General features: G+C 35.7%; 1 protein-coding gene across 1 annotated transcript; it reads right to left on the reverse strand.

Moving 5' to 3' along the window:
* Positions 1-4,588: 4,588 nt before the first annotated feature.
* Positions 4,589-5,551, reverse strand: LOC102276959 (olfactory receptor 52B4-like). The gene has a single exon (XM_005906888.2). It carries the CDS (start codon positions 5,549-5,551, stop codon positions 4,589-4,591), a length of 963 nt encoding a protein of 320 aa, XP_005906950.1.
* Positions 5,552-10,966: the final 5,415 nt, after the last annotated feature.

The following is a 10,966-nucleotide window of genomic DNA, read 5'->3' on the forward strand; positions in this document are numbered from 1 at the left end:
CTTCTTCTAGTTGCAGTGAGTGGGGGCTACTCTTCATTTTAGTGCACAGGCTTTTGTGGTAGCTCTTCTTGCAGAGCACAGGTTCTAGGTGCATGGGCTTCAGTAGTTACAGTATGCGGACTCAGCAGTTGTGACTCATGGGCTCTAGAGCATGGACTCAATAGTTGTGGCACATGGGCTTAGTTGCTCTGCAGCATGTGGAACCTTACTGGACCGGGGATCGAAACTGTGTCCCCTGCATTGGCAGGCAGATTCTTATCCACTGCACCACAAGAGAAGTCCCTAGGCTAATTTTTTGTGCTGTATTCATTGAGGAAGTCCTGGGTTCTCCTGTACTCTTGGAAAACACATTACATAAGAAAAAATGCGACCTTTGGAAACTGCTTTCCAAGGTGTAATATCCCTTCTGCCCTTTCCCATCTTCTGACTCATACTTAGAGACGAAGGACAAATCCAACGCAGAGAGAGAGTCCCCCAAATTGTTGAAATTTTAACAACTTTCTTGCAAAAATTTCTGTATCCATTATAAGTGGACCTATCCTTTGACTACTTTTAAAAAATTGATTATTCCTTTTTCATTTAGATAACGAAAACTAGAATAAAATCAATAGACAACAAGTTATAGAGTTAGATAAATAGATTAGTAGTTATGACCTCTGTTTCACGCTGACATATGCTGTTTTTTACATCCAAATAACACTTGGAGCAAAAGAAAAAAGTACATAGGTATAAAGTTAGAAAACTATGGATAGGATATGTATGCTGAAAATTAGGAAGTGCTGATAAAAAATAAAAGGAAGCATATAAATGGAGAGGCATAACAGACTTATGAATTTGAAGACTCAAAATAAGGGAGATCAGGTATCAATTTTTACAGAATATATATACATATTTAATAAAATTCTATCAAAATCTCAGCAAGAATTTTTGTAGATATAGATACACATATTCCAAAATTTATAAGGAAAGAAATAAAAAAAATACTTAAAATATTTAAAACAATTAAAGAAAAACTGTCACTGTACTTCATGTTAAAGTTTAATATTTGGCTACATTAACCAAGAAGCAATGAACATCCAAAGGAAAAAAATAAATAAATGAGTCTTGACCCAAATTTAACCCCTTATAAAAAAATTAATTCAAAGTTGGTCAATGACTTAAATATAAAATAAATATTCATAAAACATTTAGAAAAATTTTGTAAGAAAGAAAATCCCTAGAAACTAGAACTAGGTAAAGAGTTTTCAGGTGACACCAAAAGCCGAACTCAGAAAAGCAAAAATTAATAAATTAGACTTATCAACTTAAAAAAATTTAAGAAGTTTTAAAAATTAGAAACATTTACTCTGAAAAAGTCTCTGTTAAGATGAAAAGACAAGCTGCAGGCTGGGAAAATCTATCTGCAAACCACACATGTGACAAATGCCTTTTATTTAAATTATATTAAAAAAAAAAACAAAACACTCCCTAAACTTAACAGTTAAAAAGAAAAAAAGAATCCAGTTAAAAAACAGGCAATGGGACTTCCCTGATGGTCCAGTGGCTAAGACTCCATGCTCCCAAGGCAGGGGGCCCAGGTTTAATCCCTGACCAGGGCAGTAGATCCCATATGCTGCAACTAAGAATTTTCGTGCTGCAACCAAAGATACTACATGCTGCAATGGAGATCGAATATCCCATGTGCCACAGCTAAGACCTGGGAGAGCCCTAAATAAATAAATAAAAATTAAAAAAAAACAACAACAGGCAAAACACATGAACTGACATCTCACTAAAGAGGAGCATTCAGATGACAAACAAGAGCATGAAAAATGTACATCATCAACATTTAGAAATATGCAAATTAAAACTACAATGAAAAACAAACTAACTGAAGTAAAAAATAGTGATGACACCAAATGTTGATGAGGAAACGGAAGATCTGAATCATTCATACACGGCTGGTGGGGATATATTAAAATGGAGCCACTCAGGAAAACAGTCTGGTGTCTTCTTATAAAAATAAACACAAACTTATCCTACAACACAGAATTGTGTGCTTGAGCATTTACTCTAGAAAAATAAAATCTTACATTTAATTATTTATTAATGATAATTAATCTAAAATTACTTCAGAATAAAAACCTTTTTTAAAAAATTGCTGAATGTGAAATAAAGATATCTAAAGACAAACAAAAATATAATAATTATTATTATACATCAAATGCATATAACACTATATGCCTGACACCATTCTAGACACTTTACATATATTAGCCTATTTAATCTTCATATGAACTTCATAATTTTGATTAAATAATCCTAATTTAAGGATGAGGAGGTGAAAGTAGACAGATGTGAATAATACTCAAAGGCTCAAAGCTTTCAAGCTTAAGGAGAATTTCCTGTGAGTAACCAATAAAAAAAAGAAACAAGAGAAAAGGCTTACACACAGCTATTAATATTTAAAAGTTTATAAAAATATTAACAATAAACTAAAAAGAGGCAAATACTCAAAATGTGACAGTGAAAACACAGAGTATTATGTTATTTGTAAAAAATAATAAAGAGCAATAAGGACAACATAGAGTTTTCAAGACTTCAATGGGCAAAAGCAGAAACAATCAGAACCATTTCAGAGATTTGACAAAAGAAGAAGATTTGTTCCTGCCTTTGCCATTTCCCTAGTAGACTTCCATTTCCTCATCTGTAATACTGTTTTAAGGGGTCCAAATGAAGACAATGTGAGGTAATGTCCAACATGCTTAGCATGGAGCTGTAACACAGTCATCAACAAATGGTAGCTATCATTACTTCATAAGATGAAGTATGACTCTCCAACAGAGGTTTAATCTCAATAGCAATTAAAAAGAAATTAAAATTATAGTACAATATCTTTTTTATTCTTTTGTTCTTACTCAGCCTCATTATTAGTGCAGAAAGATACATTATGAATCTTTTCTGGGAGTAATTTTATAGGATTCATTAAAAATCCAATCCACAACAGCATTTCTGAGACTTTATTCCTAAAATAAAAATTGAAAGATCAGAGCAAGCTTAGATATGTTCAGAGAAGTCTTGTATATACAGTTAAAAATGGAAAGCTCTAAATATCCAATAATATTGAAAATGTATGAATTACATATCCATGGAACAAAGAATGTAAGGTGGGATAACATAAAGAAAAGCTATCATTGGTTCTCTCCAGACTAGGAATTTTTAAAAACATTTTTGCTGTTTCCCAACTGTCTTACATTGAGCATTTGCATTTTATATTAAAAGACAATACTTAAAATAATTTAGAACACACCTGGACTGTGTACTTAAATAACAAATTGAATGAGACTTAAATTTGTGAATATATAGTCAAAATACCAGATAAAAGGATTTAAAAAGGGAATGCTTGGTTAAATAAGTTATTGTAAAACCCTGCAATGAAATACTATATAAAGATAGTAATGAATTTATAAATTCATAAACCTTGCAAATTAATAGGACATCAAAGACCACTGTTAACATGAGGATTGAAAACCCCCATACCAGATGTTCACTCAAATGTCATTACAAGCATACTTGGCCAAGCCAATATGTTCACAATAGGAGTGTGGAATGACATTATTTTGGCAAAAAGTCAAGCTTTTTGTTGACTTTTTTTCCCAGTATCAGCAATGTTCTGCCAGAAAAAAAGATAAGTTATAGACCATGTATATAGTATCATACATAATCTATACATCTATACATGTATCATAATATTTCCTTATAGCACAAGGATGGATAAAACTAAAAATAGATTCAGAAGGAAATAAAGTACAGACACAGATTAAGATATAGATTTAGATATAGATGGAGACAGACATAGATATATAAATATATAGATACAGATGTACAACTTTGGAAAAAATTTTAATGATAAAATTGCTTGAGGGCTGTTTAGTTTATGAGTCCATGAGTTTCATTTCATGTTTTTCTTTTTTCTAACATTTTCTACAAAAACTATAGATTTTAGTCAAATATGTATTAAAATAGAACTATGTACAATATGCTATTTTTCTCAGATCATTCTCAATCTCCTCAGTCTCCTCAAGAGTTGTTCTACAAAATATGAAACACACATATCTTTACATCCTCTTATTATAGACATGCATGTCGATAGGATATAAATTATGATATAATAGGAATAACTGTAAAATCCTGGAATCACTGATTCTAAGAATGTTATGAATGAGAGACACTGAGGCACAGAGGTTTGTATGTAAAAGAGGTTTGTTTCAGAGCGGGAGAAACTCAGTTAGGTGTAGCTGAGCAAAATCCCAAGCTAGAGCACTATTCTCCCTTCATCTAATTCTGAAGATTATACTATAGTGTTATTAATTATAGATGACTTCTGAAAATCAATCCGTCCTGTTTCAGGGTCTTTGAAGGAGGTTGCTTACTTAGTCAAACATGGCTTCACTCTGCCAGGTTGTTTTGACAACAGTAAACTAAATTCTGCAATCTCGGGGTGAATTTGTTCTCAGACAGGACTCACTGAGCTATTTCCTAGTGTTTCAGCTGATCCCTCCCACCACTTCCATAGACTTCTTCACAGATAGCTAGAGATTCTGAAAACTCACATCTTGTGCCAAAGTTTTTTCTGCTTTATAAACAACACATGGGCTACCTGCTCCCAGATTTGCTTGGTCTTGATCCCATAAATGATGGGGTTCAGCATAGGTGGAGCAAGCATGCAGACATTAGCCAACAAGATGTGGATATGAGGTGGAATGTGGCGGCCAAACCTCTGAGTAAGGATTGTGAAGATTCCAGGCCCATAAAAGAGAATGATGATGCAGACATGGGAGCCACACGTGTTGAGAGCCTTGTGACGAGCATCTTGGGAAGGGATGTGGAAGACAGCATGGAGAATCAGAATGTAAGAAACAAAAATTAATAGGACATCTAAGACCACTGTTAACATGAGGATAGAAAACCCATACCAGATGTTCACTCGAATGTCATTACAAGCATATTTGGCCAAGCCAATATGTTCACAATAGGTGTGTGGAATGACATTATTTTGGCAAAAAGTCAACCTTTTCAAAAGAAATATTATGGGGAAAATTGTACAATAACTTCTCAGAAAGGCAATCACACCGATTTTCCCAATTAGTGTGTGTGTAAGAATAGTGGTGTATCTCAGAGGGTAGCATATGGCAATGTAGCGGTCAAATGCCATCATTAGCAAGATCCCTGACTCAGAGATGAAGGTGGAATGGATGAAGAAAAGTTGAGTGATGCAGCGATCCAGGGAGATCTCCTTCATATTGAACCAGAAAATGGCCAAGGCCTGAGGGACTGTGCATGTGGAGAGGACAAGGTCTGCTCCAGCCAGCATGCAGAGGAAGAGGTACATGGGTTCATGGAGACTCCGTTCCATGAAGATAATGAAGATGAGCAGGCTGTTCCCAAGCAGGGCGATGACATAGGAAATGAAGAACGGGATGGAGATCCACATGTGCTGGTCCTCAAGGCCAGGGATGCCCAGCAAGTGGAAGACTGTGTGGCTAACACTGCTGTGGTTAGAAGCAGTCATACCTGGAGCAGATGACATGGGACTACACTTCTTATTCACAGAGATCGAGGAAAATATATATTCTTTAATATATTTATTAAGAGGGATCATACAAACACTTTCCAGTATTGTTGCCTGGAGAATTCCATTGACAGAGGAGTCCGGCAGGCTACAGTCCAAGGAGTCGCAAGAGTCAGACACGACTTAGCAACTAAACAACCACCACCATACAAACACACTTTGTGACAAATATACCAGGAGCTTTTGGCCTATCTCACACTCTCCATCTTTTTTGAACATGCAAATCATAGGAAATAGGCAAGGGTGAAAGAATATGGTCTGCACGCCATTGAGTGATAGCCAACTACACTTACCTCCAACTAAATAAAGAGATGCTATTATATGTATTTCTCTTTCAAAGAGAAAATTTAAGTACAAGGAAGAAATCAGTATTTATGTCTGATAAACCCGTGAACATATTGACACTTGAACTTGACCTTGAAATGATGAGCTTATCATAAATTATGAATGAGAAGTGAGACATATGATAGCACAACACAAGGTAAATATACAGATTACTGCAATAAAGGAAGCTCCTGGAACACTTCCAGCACATAGTAACAGGCACTTAAGATTTTCATAGGGGGTTGTACAGGCAGATATCCATGATTGTTAAAGGCCTTGATCACAACTTACACTTAGACTCCATCTTTTACATGGGGAGTAGCCATTAGATGTCTTGAAGCAAGGAGTTTACGATTATACTAGTTTAGAATGATTACCCGTGAAAGTTTATTAGTATTTGACTGAAGAGTCTGGTGCTAAAAGGTTATTCATATTCCAGAAGTAGAATGGATCTAAATATAATAAAGCCACAAAAAGTCACTGATATTTATTAAGCATTGTTTTATACCAGGGATTGTAGTATGCAGGTTAATGTTATGTATTCTTTATGTAGGGAGTAGAAATCCACTCTAGAAGTGGATGTTATCTCTGTTTCACACCTAAGAAAAGTGAGACTCAGAGACTATGAATCACCTGTCAAATTTCACAATCAACAATTGATAGAAATGAATTTAGATCTTCTAACTTCACTATCTACAGTTTGCTTACTTGTGAAGGGAGTCATGAAAGTTTTAAAGGGTTACATAGACAGGGTTTCCATGGCAGAGATGAGGCACCCCTGATGTTCCCACTTTAAAGGGCTAAACTTAGAAATAAATGAAATTGGAAAAAGAAAGAATTTATTGCTGGAGGGCAGGGGGTTGCAGTAGTTGGTACGTGGAATATTCTTCAGTTGATAGAAATGAATATATGATTTCATCAATTACTTCCTACTAAACACTTTTCTTCATCCATGAGCTTAATCATTCAACAAGTACATTTTGAGCAGTGACTATATTTCAGGCATCATACCAGGTGCCTGAGTCCTATTTAGACAGATGATTTGAGAGAATGTGGATATGTAAGTAGATGAATTTTGTAAAATGTTCCAGGTGTAATGGACCCAGATGATACTTCTGAGAAGACAGCCATGGCAATCTACCTTTCACAGAATGAAGAGAAATGGAGCCAAACAATGAATACCCTCTTCTTGGGGTTTCTGAGAATATTTAAGGGATATCTTAAAATATCTGTCTCAGTGGCTAAGGTATATTTTATGCTCATTATTTCTTCGACTCCAGCTCCTCCTCTTAGTGACCCTGATTTATCATTCTGGGGAGGAAAATTGGCTCCTAGTTCTCATATCTTTCAAGATTCCCTGACTGTTTCCTCAAAGCTCCTTAAAATGTCTGGTACAGGGTAGGTGACCACAGTCTCCTGCCATTCTCAGGGCTCCTTTCATAGTTTTCCAAGAGGAGACTATAGTCTAAGTAAATATGTTTTCTGTTTTCTCATCTCTCATCTAATTATTAGGATACTTGTCATTTATTGAATTGTTTCTCATTATTTACCACACTTCAGGATCCTTCATCTAGCCCCTACATGCTCTCAACATCCCTTTCCAGATTCCATTCCCCACATCTGCTATAACCAATCAGATCTGCACCTCTGGTCTTTACCATTCCTTGTCCACATATATCAATAGTCTCCAAGAGTCCTGTCCCTGCTGGCCTGTCTGGGACATGACACTGGCCCAGTCCTTATCTGGGTCTTTCCTGGTGGCTCAAATGGTAAAGAATCTGCTGCAATGCAGGCGACGTGTTTAATCCCCAAGTTGGGAAGATCTCCCAGAGAAGGGAATGGCAACCCTCTCCATTATTCTTGCCTGAAGAATTTCATGGACAGAGGAGCCTAGCGCGAGCTAGTCCATGGGGTCTCAGAGTTGGACACGATAGAGCAAGTAACACACACACACAGTCCTTCCTTGATTCTGGAACAACCCACTCAACAGATATTGAATTCACTCACCAGCTTTCAGCTGAGATTATAGTATCAGACAGACAGGAGATCTGTTATGTGATGGTCAGGAGTAGGGCTGTTTATCTTCCTTTGTGGAGCCCTTGAGGGAAGCACATCAGGACTCCAGGGACAGAGCTGTCTCTACCAGCCTCACCCTCTTCCCACGTGGGCTAAATCACTATGACCATTGCCTATCTGCCACTCTTTCTTCTACTTCTCTTCATTTTTGCTTTTCTCAAGTTTTTCTGATATAAAAGCCTTTTCTACCTAATCTAGCCTTGCTACAGGCTCATTTTAATTAATATGAAATCTATTTTCAACAGGAATATAATAGTTGTAATTTGAAGGCACCAATGATTTTTCAAGTTTTGCTAGTCATGAAAAGGATTACACTGAAGTTATACAATATTCATCCCCTGAGTTTTTATAAGTTTCAAATTTGAGTCATGAATTATGTTTAACTATTACCTGAGGCAATATAAAAATGCATGCTTAACAATTCATAGAAGAGTCGTGAGTCTTTATTAACTTGGACATTTGTATTTCTCTTCCCTGCCTCCTTTAACTGCATTGAGTATTTTCAATTTATGTTAATTTTTGATTGTGATGTATCTAGATGTAGCGTTCCTTGTTTTTTATACCATGAAGTTTTTCAAGAGTTTTGAACATCTAAATTTTTTATTTTTACCTAAGCTGTCAGATTTCAGTCTTTCTCTCTTTTCACTTTGGGATCCCAACTACATGTGATCTTGTGATATGGTTGCATTATTATCAAAGAATCTTTTCATTTTTTCTTTCTTCTTTAGTTGGTTAATTCTATTAATAAATCTTAAGGTTAATTACTAGAAACACAATTACCTTGGTCAAACAATAACTGCATTTGTATACTAGTTTTACTAGATATTGGAAATTCCCTCATAGTGATTGCACCGTTTTTGATTGTTACTAGCAATGTATAGGGGCTTCCCTAATGGCTCAGGGATAAAAGAATCTGCTTGCAATGAGGAAGATGTGGGTTCAATCTGAGTCAGGAAGAGCCCTTGCAGAAGAAAATGGCAACCTACTCCAGTAAGAGTGTCTTTTTTCTCTTAATCTTTCCAGCAGAGTGTATTGTCAGGTTTTTGAACATTATCAACCTGCTACTTAACCAAATGTGGTTGACCATGTACAAAAATGGCTGTCAATCATTGTTCCATCTGCTGTGCACACACGCCACTCCCCTATACATGAGCAGTAGCCTACTCTTCAACCCTCTGAATTAGAGATGGCCTTGTGAGTTGCTTTGATCAACAGAATAAGTTTGAAGTGATGTGTGAATTCCAGGGCATATGGACCTTGCAGCTTTCATTTGCCTTCTTGGAACCCAGTAGCCATTCAGAAAGCTTAGGATAGATGAATAAAAGACCATGTGGACAGAGATCATAATGAGGTCAATCAAGGCACAACAGCACATGTGACTTCAAAAGATATAGAATAGTGAAAGCAAATTTGGAAAAGAATAAAAGATAGAAAACTTAATACTAACTTATTTCAAGATATATTATGAAACCACAATAACCAATACATACAATACTGATATCCAGATAGATAAGTAGATAAATGGGAAAGGACAGAATCCAGAAAAAGATTCACATATATATGACCAACTGAGACATGATGAAGCTACAAAGCAATTTCAATAGAAAAGGATGTCTTTTCCACAAATAGTGCTTGGAATGATTGGATCCATATACAAAGACACGGATTTTGACACATACCTTGCACTATTTCTTTTTTAAATCTCAAAGCAGTTCATGGACTTAGTATAAAATCTAAACTTCTAGAAAACTAAAGAAAAATTCTTTGCGACCTTTTGTTAGGAATGTTCTTAGATAAAACATCAAAATCAAGATCCATAAAAGAAAAACTTGCTAATTTGGACATTATTAAAATTAAGAACTCATCCTCTTTGAAAGACTCTTAATAAATAAATAAATAGAAAAGACAAATATTAGAAGATATATGCAAAGCATATATATAATGAGAAACATATCAAGAATGTATAAAAAACAACTCAAAACTCAGTAATGAGAAAATAAGCAACAATTTAAAAAAAATGATCAAAGACTTGAAAAGACACTTCATCAAAAAAAAAAAAAAAATACACAGTTGACAATAAGAAAGAAAAATAAGATATTCAGCATCCCTAGGCATCAGAGAAATTCAGATTCAAGTCACAATGAGATATTTCACTTGTGCATCTATTAAAACACTTAAACAAAATCAAGTTATAGCAAGGATGTAGAATAACTTCTACAATGATAAAACAGATGTTAAATGGTATAATTACTTTGGAAAATAGTTTGGCAGTTAAAAAAAAAAAATTAACCATTTACTACCTACCATACAACTGAGCCAGACATCCTGGAATGTGAAGTCAAGTGGGCCTTAGAAAGCATCACTACGAACAAAGCTAGTGGAGGTGATAGAATTCCAGTTGAGCTATTCCAAATCCTGAAAGATGATGCTGTCAAAGTGCTGCACTCAATATGCCAGCATATTTGGAAAACTCAGCAGTGGCCACAGGACTGGAAAAGGTCAGTTTTCATTCCAATCCCAAAGAAAGGCAATGCCAAAGAATGCTCAAACTACCACACAATTGCACTCATCTCACATGCTAGTAAAGTAACGTTCAAAATTCTCCAAGCCAGGCTTCAGCAGTATGTGAACCGTGAATTTCCTGATGTTCAAGCTGGTTTTAGAAAAGGCAGAGGAACCAGAGATCAAATTGCCAACATCCGCTGGATCATGGAAAAAGCAAGAGAGTTCCAGAAAAGCATCTATTTCTGTTTTATTGACTATGCCAAAGCCTTTGACTGTGTGGATCACAATAAACTGTGGAAAATTCTGAAAGAGATGGGAATACCAGACCACCTGACCTGCCTCTTGAGAAATCTGTATGCAGGTCAGGAAGCAACAGTTAGAACTGGACATGGAACAACAGACTGGTTCCAAATAGGAAAAGGAGTACGTCAAGGCTGTATACTGTCACCC

The sequence above is a fragment of the Bos mutus genome, unplaced genomic scaffold, assembly GCF_027580195.1.
Source record: "Bos mutus isolate GX-2022 unplaced genomic scaffold, NWIPB_WYAK_1.1 CTG200, whole genome shotgun sequence".
Classification (NCBI taxonomy): Eukaryota; Metazoa; Chordata; class Mammalia; order Artiodactyla; family Bovidae; genus Bos; species Bos mutus.

Coding starts and splice junctions, on each gene's coding strand:
- LOC102276959 (XM_005906888.2), bottom strand. CDS start 5,551: ATGACTGCTTCTAACCACAGCAGTGTTAGCCACACAGTCTTCCACTTG.